Raw genomic sequence first — 22972 nt, forward strand, 5'->3', positions numbered from 1 at the left:
ACCCACCCCAGTGGTGCATTCGCGTCGGAACAGAAATCACTGCCGTCTGTCTGCGCGCAGGCAGGGGCAACCTTCGGGCGCTTTTGTTTTTAACAGGGCCCCGGGTTTAAGAGCAAAGGGGTAGGATATAGTTACGGCCGTGTGGGACGATCGCCGAAAGGGGGGGCCTGGTGGAGTGGAGTGGGAGGGAGGTGGGTAGCCGGGGGGGGTGGGGGGAGGCATTCCGAAGGCCCCAGCAGGCGTTGGCAATCACGCCTCATTCATTAGGCCACACGGCGGTGACGGGGAGTGGACAACAGCTTTTCTGCTGCTGCTGCTGCTGCTGCTACAGTTGCCGCTGCCTCCAGGCCCCATCAGTCACACATGTGGGATTGTTTTCCCGGTGTCTAAACATCCGCCTCGGCCACTGCGCCTCTGAGCGGCTGGTTCGTACGTCTTGGGAGGATGGGGGGCGGACGGGGGGTGTGTGCACGCGCGCAGTGCACGTGCGCACCAAGATGGTTTTTTCCACGTGCGGATCGTGTTTGTGCGTGCGACACGCGGCGCGCTTGTGCGCTTGGCGTGTACGCGCGCGAGAGTGAGGTGCACGTGTGGTGCGCATTGTGCGCTGTAACAAGTTTGTGTTGCGTGTTTATTTTCTTGCTTTCCTAAATTTTTGTATTGTTGGGGAGCGGATATTAGCGCCGGCGCAGTAGTGAGTGAACTGTGCACCATGGCCCTGGAAGTGTGAGTTCGAGTCACCATTTGAATTACTCATCACCCCCCCAGGCCTTCACCAACTATCACTGACCAGCATGGTCAAGTATGGTCATTGAACCTCTATGAGCAACACAACTTACTTCATGAGTATACGCGTGTGCGATCAGCAGGAGTGTAGTAGAGAGTGGTTAGGGTAGCGTTGGTGCGTTGCGCTACGAACCCGGCGATCCGAGTTCGATTCCCGCTCACGGCCAACACCAGTGGGCGATTATCTGAACCGGTCCTGGGCCTCCCCTAGGTCGACTCGGCCTCAAATGAGTACCCGGTGCGATGTGTAAACATCGCCACTGGGGAGACAAAGGCGGTCGGGCGTGTTGCTGGCCACCCACCCCCTCGTGTGCCGTGCCGGCCTTCATAGGTGCTCGCTAACAGCACTTGCCCCTACAGTCTGTTGGTGCTGAAACGAGGGATCGTTGTCTTTGTGTTGGTCAGCATGCTTTGACAATATCACCCCACAGAAATCTTAATTAGCTTGCTGGGGAATCGAACTGCGAAACCGATGAAAGCAGCCTCGATGATTACCATGCTTGGCCACTGTGTTGGGTTCGGGAGAGCAACCACTCTGACAGGTTATTTGCCTTATCTGTAAGTCTTGAATAGACTGTGAATGGGGGCTGCCGCCTTCCTTGACGGCTGCGGGGGCCGCGTGATTGTGGGGCGTCTGTTCGGAAATGTCACAGCCTGCGTGCGCGTGAGAAAAGCTGCTCAAAAAAGAGTGCCAGATAAAAAATAATTATTTTATATGAATTTGTCGGGCGCCTTTCACTAATGTCTTAAGGTGCCTTGTAAGGAAAGGCCAAGAGAATGAGAAGCCAAAAAGAACCAACTGACTTAAAAAAAAAATTCGATTTAAAGCTTCTTTCGTGACTGCAGGGATTCATCTTCTTGGTTCTTTCGGTAAAGTCACGTAGAAGGGAAATAATAAAAGAATACAATAATACAACATAATAAAATAATTCTCACGACGTTTCGGCCACAACGCAAGCAGCCGTCCTCAGGTGAAGAACAGGTCTGTCGGGAAGACAGCGTTGTGGCCGAAACGTCGTGAGAAATATTTCATTATGTTTTATTTTTATTATTTTATTATTTCCCTTCTACGTGACTTTAAAAAAATAGTTTTTAAGAGGAGACTTAAAAGTATATCCACACGATTCGTGTTGGTTGGTTGACCGGTTGGGATTTTTTTTTTCCTCCTTTAAAAATGTTTTGCTCCTCGGAGCAGGAAAATGAAAAATAAAACTGAAGTTGAAGACCGAACGTTAAGCGAATCAGATTATGTAGTTGTACTGCGGGAGGAATCCGATGAGCGATGAAGCTCTTTTCCATGGATGTCCAGTAGGGGCACGGGGGTAAGAACATTACCACAAAACATCTATAATACAAAAACACAATAGGAGTGTAAAGTACACGAAAAATAAACAAATCACCGAAACATCTACAAATGAAACTAAACCATCCCCATCCTACCAGGCCAAGCCCACTGAGGTATTAACTTACTTTTTTAAGCGACCTGGCCACAAATGACAGCTCAACAAAGTGGCCCCATCATTTGGACATTTATAGCGGCAACATCACCTAAATAGTCTAAATGTGGAGGGAAAAAAAATCGACACAACCACGGGCAGAGAGAAAGAGGGCGACACGCAAACTCCAAATACAGTAATCCCTTGCCACTTCGTGGTTCAAGTTTCGCGGCCTCAGTGCATCGCGGATTTTTATACCTGTGCAGTAACACCATCATCATCATTCATCATCACATTCATCGAACTGCACAGGTCTGTCATCGTCGTCATTGTCATCGTCATTGTCATCGTCGTCATTACTGGAGTCAAGTCTCAAGATACTACTGTCATTGGTGAGTGTAGAACACCATAATACGTATCGTATGAGAGAGAGTGAATGTATAATATTAAGGTTTTATAATTAAATAGATTTAAGTAAAATATATATATATAAAGTATAAATATACATATTTTAAACATTCTGGTACCCACACACACATATACGGAAATTCCTAGGGGGCCAATCCTACTTCGCGGATTTTCACCTATCGCGAGGGGTTCCGGTCCCCAATAACCGCGATAAACGAGGGATCACTGTATACAGCAGCAGGCGTCAATGTGGGAATGAAACCCGTCGACCTCCTGCATACCAGGCGAGCAAGATAACATCGCACCACCGTGGCGCCCTTTAAATAAGTAAAGAACTAAGAGCCAAAACGAAATCATCCAGACTCAATGCGAGTGCTGAAAAATGTATTGTGTTTTTCGTCTTGGTTTTGTTGTTGTAACTTTATTACCCAATCCCGCCTCCGTGCCCCTTCTGGACATCTTTGAAAAAAAGCTTTATCGCTCGTCGGATAATTAAAGATTTTGATTCGACGGCATATTGTGGGGTTGACGCACGCCATTTAATCCGTCATCTTTGAAGTGGGGTCGGTGGATTCTGAGTTTGTCGCTCCACGTTTAGAAACGTGCATTGAGATGATTTAGATGGATTATTTTGCCGCTATACATTTGCACGTGATGAGCACATTTGTTGAGCTGCTAATCGTGGCCAGGTCGTTTCTAAAAAAATAGGTTAATACCTCGGTGACCTTTCACCTGGTAAGATAAAAAAAAGTGCTTTATTTCGATTTAAAGCTTTCGTGACTGCAGGGATTCATCTTCTTGGTTCTTTCGGTAAAGTCACGTAGAAGGGAAGTAATAAAATAATAAAAAATAAAATTATTTTATTAGGTTTTATTTTTATTATTTCATTACTTCCCTTCTACGTGACTTTACCGAAAGAACCAAGAAGAAAAATGTGCTTTGTCTAAATTTTTAAGTGATTTGTTTACAATTCATATACTTTTCACTCCGATCGTGTTTTTCTGTTTGTTGTTTTAACGCTCTGACCCGCCCCGACTGGACATCTGTGAAAAACTGCTTTATAGCTCATCTCATTTTTCCAGTATAAATACATATTTTGATTATGAATATGTACGGGGCTATGACGTACGATTGTGTTTTTCTTTCCTTCCGCACTCCCACTCGGTATTCGCAAAATCGCCCCATCTTTGCCGCAGGAATTTAACGAAGAGTCACATTTGCCACGATGCGAATCGGGCCGTGAATGTGTTAGTGCGACCAGCTTGTGTTTGCATGCGTGTGGTGCGTCTGCACGTCATCTCAATCGGTCAACCCGTGACACCTGGGTCTGTCCCGTGACCTCCTGCCAGCGGGCGTTCGACACTTCACGTGGCCTTAAAGTCCGCACAGCCTGGCGCAAGCGTCGTGGTGACGTCACCGCCAAATTTCGATTTAAAGCTTTCGTGACTGCAGGGATTCATCTTCTTGGATCTTTCGGTAAAGTCACGTAGAAGGGAAGTAATAAAATAATAAAAATAAAACATAATAAAATAATTCTCACGACGTTTCGGCCACAACGCAAGCAGCCGTCCTCAGGTGAAAACCAGGTCTGTCGAGGCGACAGCGTCTGAATGAAACAGCACCATGCTTGGAGCGTATATTTAAGCTGGGTTGGAAGGGGGGGAAAGGGCGCCTTGACAAAAGAATTTGCATATCAAGAGGAATTTAGCATATTTATGGGAAATGCAGGTATGTGATTAGTACTACTTATGCCCGTGCATTATGCAGGATTAGCAGCATCATAGTGACGAACGGCGGTTGTTGTTGTTGTGTGCGTGCCCGAACAGCTACATGTACTGGACGGACTGGGGCGAGGTTCCCAAGATCGAGCGGGCTGGCATGGACGGCACGGCACGTTCCGTCATCATTGACACGAACGTCTTCTGGCCCAATGGCCTCACCATCGACTATGAGGCCTCCAAGCTGTACTGGGCGGACGCCAAGCTCAGCTACATCCACCGCGCCAACCTCGATGGCACATTCCGGTGAAGGGGCTGCTCGCGGCAAGGGAGACGCGCTCCTAAAAAAAAACAACACCCAACTCCTTTCGTTGTGCGGTTACCGATTAACCCTTTTTTTACTGGCAAATGAGGTTCCCATAGTGTAGATGCTTGCCCCGAGCTCTCATACTCTGATGGTGCATTGTCTTTGAGTTGTGCGCCTTTTGGCGTCATCTGGTCCAACCCATGTGAGACTAGGCTCTAGGGAAAGCTGTCTCGAGTGTGGACCAATCAACTTCAAGGACAGTGCACATTATCAGAGTTATGTCTTTTGTTTGTATTATGACTGCAGGTATTGCGGTCTATGCAAACATGACTCCTTGTAAAAAGGTGTCAGTTTTGTTGCCAGATAGAAGGGTAAAAAAACAATTATCATATTTTTACTGGCAAATGACGTTCCCATAGTGTAACCCTTTCCCGTTACAAGACGTCTACAAGTTGCCGGATGGGGAACTGGGGGGTGGCGGGGGGGTTCTGTTCGCCGCCGAATCTCGGAATGAAAAAGGGTTAATCAAACCGAAAAAATGAGAATAGGCTTTATCCTTTCTGGCAATAAAACAGTTGGTGTTAAGATGTTCATACATCGAACAGACACCTATTGCAAAGCATCAGTTTGCATTTACCACACTTGCTCGTGGCAAAACAAGTGAAAATTCGCGTCCCAGTATGCGCCGTGACACTGGTGATGCGTTTTCGAATATTTGGCGGCGATACATTTCCACACAGTAAGCCGCTTCGTTGAGATGTCATTTGTGGCCAGGTCACTTCTACAATATAGCTCGGTGAGCCCTTACCTGGTAAAATAAAAATAGTGATCTAACCCATAACAAACTTTTACTATTATGAATAATATCGGTCGCGAATGCCTACGTGTTCAATTGCAAGGACTGGAGTTTGGCAAACCCTGGAATAAAAGTAAATAAATAATAACATTTCGATTTAAAACTTTCGTGACTGCAGGGATTCATATTCTTGGTTCTTTCGGTAAAGTCACGTAGAAGGTGAAAAAATAAAAAAATACGTGAATGAAATATATTAATAAATAAATCACGTTTCGATTGCAACACAAGCAATCATCATCAGGTGTGACAACCACAGCAAGGCATTTTTTTTTACAGAATTTCTCACTTCAGTCAAAAATGTCCTTGCTGTGGTTGTCACACCTGATGATGATTGCTTGTGTTGTGACTTTACCGAAAGAACCAAAGAGTATGGATCCTTGCAGTCACGAACACTTCAAATCTGGTGTCGTTGAGTTTATCGAAACATTTCCATTGAGAAAGCTTCAAGGGCACGCCAGACAAGCGCGGACACACAGCTCGTTTAAGGATTATAGATTCGCGTTCGTTTGGAGAGACCATACGTTGCTTTAAACTCAGTTCGGTGGGAGACTGGCTTTTTTTACACCACCGGTGAATTTTACGTTGAAGGAAAATAACAGGTTCTGCGAGACCTTTTTTTGCAAATGTTTCTTTAAAAAGAATAAACTACATCCCCCGGTGGTAGATTATTTTCTTCTGCGATAGTTTTCTCCCACTGTACGCGGCAAACTTTTGCCAATCTGTTTTTGCTGTGAACCGGTTAGACGTTTTCCTTTCATGTCGAAAGTGCCACTATCTCGACATCAAAACAAATCACGTTGTTTGTGACATCACCCGGTTGTGCTTGCGTTGGTCAGCGAGCAACGTCGCGGATTTTAATCACGTTTATATTGTGTGGCCCGTGGAAGATAAATGTCAACTGCATTGCGATGCCTTTCCATCGTGGAATGTATCGATTTTTTGGAGATTGCTTTAAATCGTAAGAGCAGGTTGCTACACCTATAAAGCTTTCGCAGACAAATGTTAACTACCTCGCCTGGTATACAGCAGTACGCGGGTTCGATCCCGTTCCTCGCGCCTGTATATTTGGGAGTTTGCGTGTTTCTCTCCCCGTGGTCACGTGGATTTTTCTCCGGGTCCTCCGGTTTTTCCCTCCACAGTTAGAAAAGTCACACGTTTAGAGTGTTTGGCTGATATACATTTGCACGCGATAAGCCACTCCGTCGCGCTCATCATTTGTGGCCAGGTCGCTTAAAAAAGTAATAGTCGTTGTTTTTCTGGGGCCGGCACCAAGTTGCTACCCCCTTTTCCAGCACATTTAGAGCAGCCACAGCCCACGATCCCCCACGCTTGTCTGTACCGCGACGGGGGGTCAACGTGGACTTTGGGTCACCTTGGCCCCGGGAAGACTCTGCCACAGAACTACTTGTGAAGCCCCTTCATTTGCCCCTCATCCCCCTTCTCATTGGCACACGTTTTTTTTTATGTGCCCTACAAAAAGGACGTTCGTCGCATGTCAATAAAACCAAAGCTTTCGGTCCTTCATGTACCGTGCCAAAGTTAAAACCGGATGATATGGTTTTTAGGCACAATGTAATATTTGAGGTGGGGGGGGGCGGTGTTGGGGGTCACAGTGAGGGAGTGAACAAAGCATTTTGAGAGCGTGGGGATAACCCTCCCGCATCGGCGGCTTTGTGTAAAAGTCGAGGCCTCAAACGTCGTCCCCGTGGCGCGAGCAGGCAGGTGGTGATCGACGGGTCTCTGCCGCACCCGTTCGCCCTGACGCTGCTCGCCGACTCGCTCTACTGGACCGACTGGCAGACGCGCTCCGTGCACGCGTGCTCCAAGCTCACGGGCTCCGACCGACGGCAGATCGTCACCGACATCTACTCCCCGATGGACATCCACGCGTACAGCCCTCTGCGGCAGCCCACTGGTACGTGCGTAGGTGTGTGCTTGATAATTGGTTGTTTACCCTTCTATCTGGCAACAAAACTGACACCTTTTTACAAGGAGTCATGTTTGCACAATACCTGCAGTCATAATGCAAACAAAGGAACATAAAAAAAAACAATTATCATATTTTTACTGGCAAATGAGGTTCCCATAGTGTAGATGCTTGCCCCGAGCTCTCATACTCTGATGGTGCATTGTCTTTGAGTTGTGCGCCTTTTGGCGTCATCTGGTCCAACCCATGTGAGACTAGGCTCTAAGGAAAGCTGTCTCGGTTGTGGACCAATCAACTTCAAGGACAGTGCATACATTATCAGAGTTATGTTCTTTTGTTTGTATTATGACTGCAGGTATTGCGGTCTATGCAAACATGACTCCTTGTAAAAAGGTGTCAGTTTTGTTGCCAGATAGAAGGGTAAAAAAACAATTATCATATTTTTACTGGCAAATGAGGTTCCCATAGTGTAGGTGTGTGCTTGTTTTGAACTTCTTTCGCACCGTACGTGGCCAACCGCGCTAATCGGAGGTGCGGGGGAAGGACAACAAACTAAACACAAAAAGCAGTTTTGTTGAAATTCGTTTTCAATCGAGATGATTTCAAAGTGCATATAGCTCCTAATGGCTTCCTAAATATCAGAAGGAAGAGCGTTCCAGACGGCCGCTGAAGCGCGTTTGAAAGCACGCGATGCGGTGCCCGTCTTTGTTCGATGGCTAGCCAAATCCTCCGCTGCTGCGAGGATGACCGGAGTTTGCGTGATGGTTTATGCCCCTTGACGAGACCAGCAGCGAGGTGTTGTGGCAGGCACTGTGTGTGCAATGAGTGCGACTTTGTAATGTGTTCGTTGAGCAACCGGAAGCCAACGCAGCTCAGCGAGCGCTGGACGGACACGGTCGGTACGCGCTGTGCTAGTTGCAACAAGAAAGTGGGGTGGTGGTGGTGGAGGGGGGTGGGATACAGGGAGGGGAGGTACACATTTTGCCACGCGAGCCGGGAGCTGTCGCACGTCGAGGCCCGTGGAATAGACGACGGTTCGTCAGATCGCGCGCGTGGCAGACACTGGCGGGCACGGCTCTGGGCACGGCTCTGGGCACGGCTCTGGGCACGGCTCTGGGCACGGCTCTGGGCACGGCTCTGGGCACGGCTCTGGGTGTGGCGAAATCGTCACCCTCCGAGCCTCGTTGCCTGGCATGACACACACACCACCACACCGCCACCGCCCCTCTTCTGTCGCGTTAAACCAAACGCACCTGCGTGCGTACCTGTCCTCTTATGCAGGCCGGAACCCTTGCGGCGACGACAACGGAGGCTGCTCGCACCTGTGCCTCATGTCCCCGGCGAAGCCGCACTTCAGCTGCGTGTGCCCGACGGGCGTGCAGATCCTTGCCGACAACAAGACCTGCCGCCAGGGTAAGCGGGCGTCCCCTCCGCCCCCCCCCCCCCGACAGACACCCGCTCTCCAAGCTTGGCTTCTCGCGTTAGTCCATCGGTGTCATTCGTGCGGCCGCCTCTCGGTCGTCCGGCCGGTTGGCCTGTTGCGGTAGAGGCGAATGGCTCTCGCAAGTCGGTATGTCTCGAGTTCAAATTCTGGTGTTGTTCCCCAGTCCCATCATCCCTCTCCAGGGTCGATAAAGTACCACCGCTTTGTGGGGAAGCATGATGATGAGCCACTTCGCTGAGCTATCGTTTGTGATAGCCGGGACCTATTCTGAAAAAAGAGCTGCACAGTTCATATTCTTAGGTTTTTTTCGGTAAAGTCACGTAGGTAAAAAAAAAATTAATAAGTAAAAATAAGAAAAAGAAAAATCACGACGTTTCGGAGGCAACACAAGCTTCACAGCACAATTGCTGCAGCAATCACAGTACGATTGCTGCAGCAATCACAGTACGATTGCTGCAGCAATCACAGCACGATTGCTGCAGCAATCGTGCTGTGACGGTTCCACCTGAAGACGGAAGCTTGTGTTGCCTCTGAAATGTCGTGATTTTTATTTTACTTTTATTAATTTAAATTTTTTACCTACGTGACTTTACCGAAAAAACCTAAGAGTATGAATCCTTGCAGTCACGAAAGCTTCAAATCTAGAATCTGCACAGTTCAATTGGGCCCTTACGCTGGTCAAAAAAATAAATACAAACATTTTCAGCGGACCCATTTGTAGTAGCCTCGCGGACCGCCGGGGTCCGCTTATCACAGCTTGGACACACTAAGCTCTTGCGCCCGTCGCGTGCTGACATCTCGGCGTTCGTCGGCAAGTGAAACCGCGCTTCCATCGCAAACAGGCGCGCAGGAGGTGCTGCTGCTCGCGCGACGCACGGACCTGCGGCAGATCTCGCTCGACACGCCCGACTTCACGGACGCGGTGCTGGCGGGCGCCGGCGAGGTGCGCCACGCCATCGCCATCGACTACGACCCCGTCGAGGGCCACGTGTACTGGAGCGACGACGAGCTGCGCGTGGTGAAGCGCGCGTCGCTGCAAGCCGCCGGCGGTGGCCCTGCCGACCCCACGACGGGTAAGCGCGCCGCGGGCGGTGGTCGCCGAGCGTCGAGTGGTGAAAGGCTTTTTTTCTTTGCTTAGCAGACGAGGGCCCTTGCATCGTCGAAACGACACCGGGAGAAAAACTAAGATTTTATTTTGGTGCCGAGACTCCCCGCAAGGGCATGCGGTAGGCGCGCAGCACGGATTTTTGCGCCAGCTATCGTCGAGTGCGGCGGTCGTGTCGCACCCGGTTTGAGCTGTAATGTAACTCTTTATCAGAAGCGACCTGGCCACAAATGACAGCTCAACGAAGTGGCTTATCACGTGGAAATGTATAGCAGTCAAATACTCACTGCTATACGTGATGTTGATTCTAAACGTGGAGGGAGATTGACAGTTCTTTTGTGTTTCATCCATTTGCGAATAATCGCACCAACTGTTGTCACCTTCTCGCCAAGCTGCTTGGCGATGGTCTTGTAGCCCATTGCAGCCTTGTGTAGGTCTACAATCTTGTCCCTGACATCCTTAGAGAGCTATTTGGTCTTGGCCATGGTGGAGAGTTTGGAATCTGATTGATGGATTGCGTCTGTGAACAGGTGTCTTTTATACAGGTAACAAGCTGAGATTAGCACTCCCTTTAAGAGTGTGCTCCTAATCTCAGCTCGTTACCTGTATAAAAGACACCTGGGAGCCAGAAATCTTTCTGATTGAGAGGGGGTCAAATACTTATTTCTCTCATTAAAATGCAAATCAATTTATAACATTTTTGACATGCGTTTTTCTGGATTTTTTTGTTGTTATTCTGTCTCTCACTGTTCAAATAAACATACCATTAAAATTCTAGACTAATCATTTCTTTGTCAGTGGGCAAACGTACAAAATCAGCAGGGGATCAAATACTTTTTTTCCCTCACTGTACGTATGTGTGTGTATACGTTGTTGTTGTGGGGAGCGGTGGTGTTGAGGTGAGCGCATTGCGCTATGAACCCAGCGACCCGAGTTAAATTCCCGCTCACAGCCACCACCAGCGACGGTTATCTGGGCCTCACCTAGGTCGACTCGGCCTCAAATTAGTACCTTGTGCGGGTGTGTAGTAAACATTGCCAATAGGGAAACAAAGGCGGTCGGGCGTGGTGCTGGCCACCCGCCCCCTCGTTGTGCCGTGCCGGCCTTCATAGGTGCTCGCTAACAGCACTTGCCCAAACAGTCTGTTACAGGCTATGTAGGGGATTACATAGGCGCTATTCACTAACAGCACTTGCCCCAACAGTGTTAATAGGCTATCCGGGTGGAGCGGGGGGGGGTCTTTATCATTGTTTATCTGTCTGATGTGACCTCTCTGATATTGATTCAACAACAACAACAACAACAACGCAAAATGAACCAACAGAAGAGACGCTGGTATGGACGGAGGTGCAGCACCCGGACGGGCTGGCGGTGGACTGGATCGCCCGCAACCTCTACTGGAGCGACACGGGCACCGACCACATCGAGGTGGCACGTCTCAACGGCTCGTCGCGCCAAGTCCTCGTCTCCGAGGACCTCCAGGAGCCCCGGGCGCTCGCGCTCCACCCCCTGGCCGGGTAGGCGCCACGCCCCGCTTGTCGGTCTCCCCGCCGCCGTTTAACGGGGATCTACCACGCCGCGTGCGCTTGTACGTACTTACGTCGAACGGCTGTCGCGCCGTGCGTAGCCAACCGTTCAGGTCGAGCCGCTTGGCCGCAGCAAGAAGGCAACTGCAGCGGCATCAATGTAGCGGCCCATGAATAAAAAAAATACTCTTTAAGTCAAATCTAGGTTGATCTTTAAGTTGAGTTTGGGACTCTGCAAGACAACGCTGTCTTTTAGGCAGCGATGTGTGTGGCCGTTTCCCCCCCAAGTCCTCGAAAGATGAGCCACAATTTTTTTCCTGGTGGTCTGGAACCTCTGCTCATAGTCGTACGTACAGTAAAACCTTGGATTGCGAGCATAATTCGTTCCGTAAACGTGTTTGTAATCCAAAGCACTCTTATATCAGTTGTGATCACATGACACTCGGCAGACACAGCGTATACACGTACTGCTCGTATTGCAAGACCTCACTCGTTCATCACATTAATATTTATTAAAAAATTTAGCTCGTCTTGCAAAACACTCGCAGGCCAAGTTACTTGCAATCCAAGGTTTTACTGTACGTTGAAAATCTTTCGCACCGTGCGTAGCCGACCGCGCTATTCGGAGGTCGCATGGAGAAAGGACGGTAAACTAAACGGACAAAGCGGATCCGAAAGAAATTCGTTTGTCAATCTCGATGATTTAAAAGTGCGTAGCTCCAGCGGCTGCATAGTATTGGAAGGAAGGGCATTCCAGACGTCCGCAGGAGCGCATCTGAAAGTGCGAGTTAGTTGGACTTCACTACGTTGGTCGGTGTGGGTTGTGGGGGGTTGGGAAGTCGGGACTGTTCAAGTTAACGTTCAGATATCAATGAGGCCTTGCACTTGTACATTCCACCTTTTGTCAATCCGCTGCTGGATGAGGTTCTCCCCCACGCTCTTTAGGTCGTGGGAGCGCGGGGGGTTATTTGATCACACGTAATGCTGGCCAGTGCCGGTTGGTTAAATTGGGCAGCCGTCGATCTGGGAAGCGTAGAAGTGCGGTACAACAATAGCGGCTTGCTGCTCTGACACCCAGCTTTGGCTGTCTCCTGCAGCCTGTTAAACAACTTGTCGTACGTCGTGGGCACTCACCCACGTTTGGCTTCCGAGATTTGATGAGATCAGGCGCATTCCGGGTTGTTTGGCCATAAGCCCACTGTCGTTACCCCCATAGAAAAAAAAATGACGACCGTCAACAGCTCGTGGTTTGTAGTCGCTTACCGTGCTGTGTTGCGGTGTGCCGGTGTCAAGGTTTTGTAAGTGCGAGAGATAAAATGTTTTTTGAACTTTTTTAAAAACACGCTTTTATGAAATGTACTAGTAATGAAAGAACTCCACGACTCCAGGATGTGGCCCCGAAGCTTGCCATAACGTAAGGGACCATGGCCAATTACAGCCAACGTCAGTTGACCGCGGACAATTAGACCCAAAGCGAAACATAACATAAAAAATAATGTTTAAAAATATTATTTTTTATGATAGAATATAGTATTGTCATCAGTGTGACATAAGTATACCAAGTTTGCAGTCGATACCACATTGGGAAGTGGGTTAAAATGGAGTTACAAGATTTGAGGATACAACAACAACAGACAGTGAGTTAATAGAAAGCGTGTAATAACAATATAAGTTGCAAGTTCATGTTTAGCAGCGCCTCTATGGCGCCCTCTACTGACCGGGCACTGCCACCGTGACTGGCACGCAATTTGAATTCGGCAGCATCGCAGAGCAGAGGTCGCTAACGGGTTTTGATTCCTTACCCGTACCCGATACCCAGCCGGGTACAGGTAGCTGGGTATCGGGTAAGGTACGGGTATCGGGTACCCGATTGCCAAAGCGTCTGGCCCACTGTGTTGCGTCTGCCGCGCGTTCCTGTGCCGCGCGTCAGGTACATGTACTGGACGGACTGGGGCGAGCGGCCGAAGATAGAGCAGGCGAACCTGGACGGCTCTGAGCGCGTCGTGCTCGTCAACACGTCGCTGGGCTGGCCCAACGGGCTGGCGCTCGACATCGCCCTGGGCACGCTGTACTGGGGAGACGCCAAGACGGACCGCATCGAGGTGAGCCCCCCCCACCCCCTCCACCGTCACCGCGACCGTCACGGGAAGAGGGGGGAGGGGGCGGACGCGGTGCCCGCGATCGAATTTTTGTGCGTAGCTCCGGTGGCTTGCTAATATCGGAAGTAAGAGCCACTCACTCTGTGTGTGTGTGTTGCGTTAACGCGACCTACATTCCAGCCTGCGTGGCTTTAATTACAAGCAACACGTAATGATCGTTTTTAAATCGGCGCGTTCGTGACCCGTTGGCCAACGTTGATGATTTATTTTTTTAAACTCTCGTGTACGCAGTGCATTGAGCCGTGAGTGTAAGATGCTCAATAGATTATTTGGCGACGCTGTTGCTGCTGCTGCTGCTGCTGCTGAGTTGGCAGCGGTGCACAGGCACACTTATTGACCGAAGAGACCTTAACACGTTCGTCAATAATGTCGCCTTCTTTTGTGTTGTCGGTGTTTTTGATGAATGCGGTGAGTTTTTACGCACAGATATTGGTTGTTTTAGATGAGGTGAACGTTTTTTGGAGGTTAGTGGAACGAACGCGGCTTAAACGGGGTGGACGGTGCAGGTTATATGGGGTGCCACGATGGTGAGATGTTCTATCTCCCTCGCCTGATATGCACGAGGTCGTGGGTTCGATCCTGACCCTGACGCCTGCTGCTGTATATTTGGAGTTTGCGTCTCTCTCATCATCATCACGGTGGCTATGAGATGTTAACTACCTCACCTGGTGTACAGGAGGTCGTGGGTTCGATCCCGACCCTGACGCCTGCTGCTGTATATTTGGAGTTTGCATGTTTTCCCTGTAGTCGCGTGGATATTTTTTTCCCCTGGTCCTCCAGTTTTTTCCTCCACGTTTAGAATCAACATCACGTGTTTAGAGTATTTGACCGCTATACATTTCCACGTGATAAGCCACTTCGTTGCGCTGTCATTTGTGGCCAGGTCGCTTCTGAAAAAGAGTTACATTACAGCTCATTTAAAAAAATAAAAAACAGCCTGAGTTTAAAGTCACAAGCTCGTGATTGTGGGTCAAGGGCTCGAATCATTGTCCTCTCTATTAAAAAAAAAACTCGGAACGGCTAATGTTTCTAGATTGAACTTTTAAAGCGTGAAACATTAGCGAGCGATTTAATGTGACAGAGGAATGAAAAAAGCGTTAAAAGTAAAAACGGCGGTCACTTCCGTGAGACACTCTTTCCTCGCAACTCCCTTTATCTCATTCTCACGACGTGATCCGATAATTAAAAGACATTCAGAAAAAAAAAATGTTCCCGTAAAAACAAAGTTTTTCACTATACATCCTTTATATGCGTGTTCAATGGGCCACAACCCAGCCCACATTGGTCTTTGAAACGGGCAGCTAGAGTCCTCTCGTCCTCTGGCTTGAGATGGCTGCCACCTATGGGTCAGATGATTGCCTGCCACAATTAATCAATTGGTAATTAAATAAATAAAAAATTTACCTAAAAAGTGTAAACATTTTTGAAAAAAATGTCACGAACATTAATTGTCACGCACAACGAGTCTGTGTGGAAAATGTCAGCTCGATTGGATCACGGGAAGTGGGTTAAAAAACGACCGAAAGATTTGCACGGTCGTAAGCAAGCAAGCAAGTGAACTTAATATAAAGGATTTAAAAATACCAATTACTAGTTCTTTATCAATCCACTCTGGGATGAGGTCCTCCACACGCCTTGACGCTCGTGACGATCTCACCCAAAAAAAATCTCTGTTTTAGATAATATTGGACGCGAAAGTCCCACGTGTTGAACTGGGCTCATGTCGGTGTTGTTTGACCATACTTCACCACGCTGGTGATGAGGGTCCTAGGACCCAGTCCAGATACTAGCCCATGAGCCCCAGATCGGATCTCTCTCTTGTCCAGTACCACTTGAGCTGGCATAACCCCCCAAGGGTTACAATTTCTACGTGTTCAGTAACACTAAATCATGCAATAGCAATTTCAAATGGTCAGATGGCTATCGTGCAATTAACTTTTATTGGCGATGTAAATAAATGGGTTGTACTCAAGATGCGCTACCCTTAGATGTGATACCAATTCCTGCTCTGACCTACGGACTACCACACCACTCGCTACTCAATGGCAAGTCGTGACCCGGGGAATTGAACTCGAGTCTCCGGGTTTCACGGTGCAGCGCGCTATCCACTCCGCCAACTCGCCTTCCAAAACACAGGAAAGTAAATTTCGGCTTAAATATACGCTGCCAAGCATGGTGGTGTTGATTCAGACGCTGTCTTTCCAACAGACCTGTTCTTCACCCGAGGACGGCTGCTTGCGTTGTGGCCGAAACGTCGTGAGAATTATTTTATTATGTTTTATTTTATTTATTTTATTATTTCCCTTCTACGTGACTTTACCGAAAGAACCAAGAAGACATGAAAGTAAATTTACCATCATTCTGTAATTACAGGAAAACTCCATTCAATTCTGGTGACCCCCCCCTCCCACACTCTCTACTTTCGAATCGAATTTTTTCTCTCCAGACTCCACGCGTCCCCCACCTCCCCACCTCCCAATCCCCGAAGCTGTGATCACTAAGTGGGATGAGGTTCCGCAAACACACAGCGCTGTGCGGGTCAGTCGTTCGTGTGACCGTTGGTTGAATTTTTTTTGGCGAGTTTTTTTTGTTTTTGCCACCGTGATGTGACACGTCGTTTGAGCCCGTCCGCTGTTTGGCCACACGAGAGTTCGCGCGCTGACGCCACAACATTCCTGCCGTGCGGTTTCGCAAGCCGGTTTGCCGTTTTATTAGGAATTTAAGTGGTGGGGCAGTGCTTTTCTTAGCAGCCGGTCCTCGGAGATGGCCAGCCTCCCCCTCCCACAACGCGTTGTTTTGTTTTTAAGTGAATAATAATAATCATCATGATGATGTAATGGCAATAAATTGCTGCGCGACCCATTGCATGCAAAGCGTGGCCTTTCAAAAATGCTTAATTGTCGACATGTTATGTGCTCGTCGGAAAGGACACGTGATCCGAACAGTTTTAATTACTTCTAGATTTGAAGCTTTCGTGATTGCAATGATTCATGCTCTTTTTCGGTAAAGTCACGTAGGTAAAAAAATAATAATAATTTGGTTATTTTCATTTATTACTATTTTATTACTATTAATCGCGCTGTCCAGTTAAAACTCGGTCTCTTACTAATCTCCATACGAGAAAGTCCCCCATCTGAAATGTTTAATTTTGCCACGAACTGAACGTGACTTCAACCAGTTCTGAAATGTGCACTGTGCCACTTGCTTGGCGCGGTGTCACTCGACGTCACTGCCAAATCCCCCCCCCCCCCACCCCGCTGTTTTCGAACGTGAGATGCATCTAATTTGGACAGTCTGCGAGTTGAACGCTTTCGCCAGTTCTTCCACTGCAAAAACACTCCTGCAAACCAATACACACACTTCTGCATGGGCCCGGCTGGAATTGTCCGATTTGGTGGACATTGTCCTGTGGACGGTGACAACGACGGTCAAAAACCTTGGCACGCAGCAAACAGATTCAAAGCATTACATTTGATCTCATTCATTTAACATTTCATTTGATTACATTTTTATTTTATTAAACGTGTATGACCCCCATTTTTAAATCCTTTATATCAAGTCCACTTGCTTGCTTGCTTAGGACCGTGCAAATCTTTCGGTCGTTTTTTAACCCACTTCCCATGATCCAATCGAGCTGACATTTTGCACACATACTCCGTTGTGCGTGACAATTTATGTTCGTGAAAAAAAATTCTTAAATTTTACACTTTTTAACACAAAAATATTATATTTAATTACCAATTGCTTAATGCTGCCATGCAATCATCTGACCCATAGGTGGCAGCCATCTCAAGCCAGAGGACGAGAGGACTCTCGCCGCCACGCATATAAAGGATTTATAGTGAAAAACTTTGTTTTTACGGGTTATACTTGTTTCCTCTTCCACAAATCCTATTATCCTTGGGGTTCAGGGCATCCACTGTATTTATTTGCCCACAGATCCCACTGGTTTTGTAATTTATTTCGTCTGCTTCAATTGCGGCATGAATGCTGCACAGCTACGTTTCCTGTGGCCCGTGGGGGAACTAAAAATGTAATCGGTTCGTCGGTTTAAAATTGGTGACTTTGACAATCAACTCGCTTCCACATGCAGCGAGTTCCCGCACCTCCGATTAGCGCGGTTGGCTACGTCACAGCCAGCTGCCAGGATTCCAAAAACCAGGATTTCATTGGTGCCAGCTCGGCGCTCTGACCCATGAACCACCTGCTGCTCCGTTTAAGCATGGTTGGCTACGTGCCGTCGCGAAAGAAGTTCAACATACGTACGTACGTACACACACCAGAGGTCGCAAACGGGTTTTGATTCCGTACCCGTACCCGGCCGCACCAGGGTCGCAAACGGCTACCCGTACCCTACCCGATACCCGGCTACCCGTACCCAGCCGGGTATCGGGTAGGGTACGGGTACGGGTACCCGATTGCAACCTCTGGGATGAAGCCATGTTGCAGGCGCGGGTGGGTTGATTCTAGGAACTTGAATTGTGAGAAGAGACAAGACGTTGGGAAATGAGTGACAAACGGTTACTCGCCAGTGACTCACGGCCTACCCGTACCCGGCCGCACCAGGGTCGCAAACGGGTACCCGTACCGGGTACGGGTAGCCGGGTATCGGGTAGGGTACGGGTATCGGGTAGGGTACCCGGTTGCGACCTCTGACACACACGCACATGCGAACCAAGTCTAGTCATGGTCAGCTTCCAGGATTCGATAAACCAGGATTTCAACGCTGCCAGCGCAGCACTCACAAACCCACCCGCACCTCCGATTTGCAACATGCGGTGCTGTTCCCTCTCCTCCGATTATCACGGTTGGCTGCGTACGGTGCGAAAGAAGTTCCACGTACACACACGCCCAGAGCAACGACATCCCAAGTCGGCCCTGTGCTTACGATCGAGCTCGTCTCTTAACGGTGTGCGGCCGCCCACCTCCCTCTCCTCACCCCCCCTGACCCCCGCGTCGCTAGATGATCAAGCTGGACGGCTCTGGCCGCCGCGTGCTCGTCGAGGACAAGCTGCCGCACATCTTTGGCCTCACGCTGCTGGGCGACTTCGTCTACTGGACCGACTGGCAGCGGCGCAGCGTGGAGCGCGCCCACAAGCACACGGGCGAGCGGCAGGTCCTCATCGATCAGCTCCCGGACCTCATGGGGCTCAAGGCGACCGCCATCGCCGCTCCGTCAGGTACCCCGTCGCGCGCCGCAGGGAAGAGCGCATCTGAAAGCGCGCGACGCGGTTGGCCGCCTTTCGCTCGACGGCTCGCCAAAACCATCGACGCGCTTATTTGATCGGCTGTCTATTTTTCTTCGGTGCCTGGCGCCCTCAACTGCGTGAAAGTCACGTGTAACATTTTATCTACAAATTTTACACTTTGCCATATTTACAACATGTTAACCTGTTTGTATTTTTATGTATTTTAAGATTGTATATTATGGCTAATTCACATTTTATATTGTATACTTATTCAAAATTTTACATACTTTAGCCCCTTAGTATTAGTTAGACTTTGTAACTTTAGTATAGTTAGACTGTATACCACTTATTTAAGTGTTAAGATTCCTACATGTTGAATGCATGCACCTTCCCTGCCACGGTAAATTCCTTGTCCGTGCGAACTTTCATGGCGAATAAAACCCTTTCTGATTCTGGTGTGTGTAAAAAGCACTCGCCGGATACATTTCTGACCGTCGCCGCTGCGCTACTCTCCCCGCCTCCCCTTCCCCCTCGCCGCCTGCCACCGCTCGTGCCGTCACCGGCTACAGGCACGAACGCTTGCGCCGGGGAGGAGAACGGCGGGTGCAGCCACCTTTGCCTGTTCCGCCCGGCGGGTCTCCGTTGCGGCTGCCCCCTGGGCCAGGAGCTGCTGGCGGACGCGCACACGTGCGTCGTGCCCAAGGCCTTCCTGCTGTTCTCGCGCCGCGGCGACATCCGCCGCATCTCGCTGGAGACGAACGCCCGCGGCGACGTCGCCATCCCGCTCGCCGGCATCAAGGAGGCGTCGGCGCTCGACTTCGACGTGGCCGACAATCGCATTTACTGGACCGACATCAGCCTCAAGGTCGGAGCGCGCACGCAAGGGGGTTCGGGTGTTTTGCGTTTCGTTAAGACGACGTCCGCCATGCCGGCGGTTCCCAACCTTTTCGAGGGCGCGGAGCCCTTTGCTCGGCGCCGAGTTTGCTAGGAGATGTTAACTCCCTCGCCTGGCACGCAGGAGATCGTGGGTTCGATTCTGTTAACCCCGACGCCTGCTGCTGTATATTTGGAGTTTGCGTGTCTCTTGCTCTTGCCGTGGTCGTGCGGATTTTTCTCCGGGTCCTCAGGTTTTTCCCTCCACATTTAGAATCAACGTGCCTTTACAGTACTCTATTTGGCTACATTTCCACGTGATAAGACACTTTTTTGAGCTATCATACGTGGCCAGGTCACTTCTTGGTGCAGCGGTTGGGAACCGGTTGGGAACCGCTGCACCAAGCTATTGCGCCCGCTCCCGTCGCATTTCGGCATTCGTTGGCAAGTGAAACCTGTCGTACGTATTGCTCCTTCGCAGGCTATTCGGCGAGGTAAAATTTATCGTCCCCTGCTTTTTGCTTGTTTGTTTGTTTCACGTCCGGCAATGAAACCTCCTTCGTTCCCGCAGACGATCAGCCGCGCGTACATGAACGGCAGCGCGATGGCGACGGTCATCGAGTTTGGGCTGGACTACCCCGAGGGCATGGCCGTGGACTGGCTGGGCAAGAACTTGTACTGGGCGGACACGATGACGAACCGCATCGAGGTGGCGCGCCAGGACGGGGCGCACCGCGCCGTGCTCGTGTGGAAGGACCTGGACAATCCGCGCGCGCTGGCGCTCGATCCTGTCGAAGGGTAACGCTCGCAAGCGACGTTGCCCACTATCCCGTTTAATCTTGGGGAGACCGTGGGATGTAGGGCGCCTGGGCATGTGACGCGCGTAGGGCCAGGGGTGGGTGATACGGCCCGTGACTTAATTTCGTGAGCGGAAAGGGGCCGTGATTTATTTCGGGGATTAATTTCCCGGCGGTCCGCGCCACGGAACCCGGTTATTTATTTATTTGTACTGGACAAATCCAATGAGTCGCGAAGCTCTTTTTTTCGCAGATGTCCAGTAGGCGCGTGGGTCAGACCGTTACAACAACAAACGATACAAAGACACAACGGAAGTGCAGGAGAAAGGATAAACGAATCACTTTAACAAAAATATCCAAATGAAACTCAACTTTTTTAAAGCCCCATTGAGCTCGTTGGTTATGCAGCTACTGCAGTACTAGCGCTGTAAGATGTTAGCTACCTCACCTGGTTTCCATGATGTCTTGAGTTCGATCCCGACCCTGACGCCTGTATATTTGGAGTTTGCACGTTCTCCCCCGTAATCGCATGGATTTTCCTCCGGATCCTCCGTTTTCTTTTCCTTCCACATTTAGAATCAACATCACGCGCTTAAGAGTATTTGGCAGCGTTAATTTTGCACGTGATAATAATAATCCACTTCATTGAGCTATCATTTGTGGTAGCCAGGTCGCTTGTGAATAAATAAGTAATATTTTAAAAAACTTTTTTTTAAACACGCTTTTTTGAAATGTACTAGTAATGGGAGAACTCCACAACTCCAGGAAGTGACCCCGAAGCTTGCCATCACGTAACGGACCGTGGCCAATTACAGCCAGCGTCACTTGACCATGGACAATTAGACCCAAGCCGAAACATAACATATAAAAAAATAATGTAAAAAAATATATATTTTTTTATGATAGAATATAGTATTGTCATCTGTATGACATAAGTATACCAAGTTTGCAGTCGATACCACATTGGGACGTGGGTTAAAATTGAGTTACAAGATTTGAGGATACAACAACGACAACAACAACGACAACAACAACGGACAGAATGAGTAAAATGAAAGCGTGTAAAACGAGCTCTGTAGCTCAGTGGATCTGCATCATCAACATCACAATCTTCGGTGTCCACTGGACATTTCGTTATTTCCTTCCACTTTCCTCTGTACCCGTGCCAAGTGGTGCACCGTCTATCTGGAACCAGTTTCTTATGTCGTCGTCAAGACGTTTACCAGGCAAGTGGGGGCCTTACCTTGGTCAAATAAAACACATTCTTAGGTTATTTCGGTAAAGTCACATAGGTAAAAAATTTAAATTAATTAAAGTAAAATAAAAGTAAAATAAAAATCACGACGTTTCGGAGGCAACACAAGCTTCCGTCTTCAGGTGGAACCGTCACAGCACGATAGCTGTATCAAGTACAGCTATCGTGTATCAAGTACAGCTATCGTGCTGTGACGATTCCACCTGAAGACGGAAGCTTGTGTTGCCTCCGAAACGTCGTGATTTTTATTTTACTTTTATTTTACTTTTATTAATTTTAATTTTTTACCTACGTGACTTTACCGAAAGAACCTAAGAATATTAATACTTGCAGTCACGAAAGCTTCAAATCTAGAAATAAAACATAGTTCATAGTTCCAGTGCTTGGTTTTATTTGAGTTGCGTCCCCCTCCCGTGTGCGGCCCTCTCCCGTTGGCGCGTGTGCAGCTACATGTACTGGACCGAGTGGGGCGGGCGGCCACGCGTGGAGCGCGCCTGCATGGACGGCACGGAGCGCCGCGTGCTGCTCACCAACGTGGGCCGCACCAACGGCCTCACCATCGACTACGCGGCGCGCCGCCTCTACTGGGCCGACCTGGACACCTACCTCATCGAGTCTTCTGACTTGCTGGGTAGGCCGCCGCTTGTACAGTTCTTCTAATATTGATCGTCATGAAGTTGCCCTTTAACCAGCAAAGCTGAAATCAGTCTCAAAACCATTTACCCATAAATGCTCGGCAGTAATGCGTAATCAGTCTGTGTACAATATGGCTCTTTTTGCATCTCATTGTTTTGACGGAATACTCTTGCCAATAACATCCGGTGTCCTGGCAGCGTTTTGCTCATAACGGTGTTCTTCATCATTGGAACCTCATTTGCCAGTAAAAAATATGATAATTGTTTTTTTACCCTTCTATCTGGCAACAAAACTGACACCTTTTTTTTTTACAAGGAGTCATGTTTGTATAGACCACAATACCTGCTAGTCATAATGCAAACAAAAAACATAACTCTGATAATGTGCACTGTCCTTGATGTTGATTGGCCCACACCCGAGACAGCTTTCCTTAGAGCCTAGTCTCCAACGGGTTGGACCAGATGACGCCAAAAGGCGCGTTCTTCATCGCAACGCCACCACGGGCCACTGACAGCCCCCGGTGGCCTTGAGTGCGGCCCCTTGACATGTG

General features: G+C 49.0%; 1 protein-coding gene across 2 annotated transcripts in view; it reads left to right on the forward strand.

The window, feature by feature from the left end:
• The window catches only part of LOC133342014 (low-density lipoprotein receptor-related protein 6-like), a 90722-nt gene that overhangs the window by 41293 nt on the left and 26457 nt on the right, over positions 1 to 22972 (forward strand). For both annotated transcript variants that reach the window (XM_061550884.1, XM_061550893.1), the window contains exons 4-13: positions 4457 to 4654; positions 7230 to 7426; positions 8720 to 8851; positions 9725 to 9955; positions 11312 to 11504; positions 13444 to 13615; positions 18636 to 18852; positions 19431 to 19726; positions 20306 to 20532; positions 22233 to 22417. In XM_061550884.1, the coding sequence (XP_061406868.1) occupies positions 4457 to 4654; positions 7230 to 7426; positions 8720 to 8851; positions 9725 to 9955; positions 11312 to 11504; positions 13444 to 13615; positions 18636 to 18852; positions 19431 to 19726; positions 20306 to 20532; positions 22233 to 22417 (2048 nt within the window). The remainder of the gene's footprint in view (positions 1 to 4456; positions 4655 to 7229; positions 7427 to 8719; positions 8852 to 9724; positions 9956 to 11311; positions 11505 to 13443; positions 13616 to 18635; positions 18853 to 19430; positions 19727 to 20305; positions 20533 to 22232; positions 22418 to 22972) is intronic.

The sequence above is a fragment of the Lethenteron reissneri genome, chromosome 2 (assembly GCF_015708825.2).
Source record: "Lethenteron reissneri isolate LAM-NWPU_2019-01 chromosome 2, ASM1570882v1, whole genome shotgun sequence".
NCBI lineage: Eukaryota > Metazoa > Chordata > Hyperoartia > Petromyzontiformes > Petromyzontidae > Lethenteron > Lethenteron reissneri.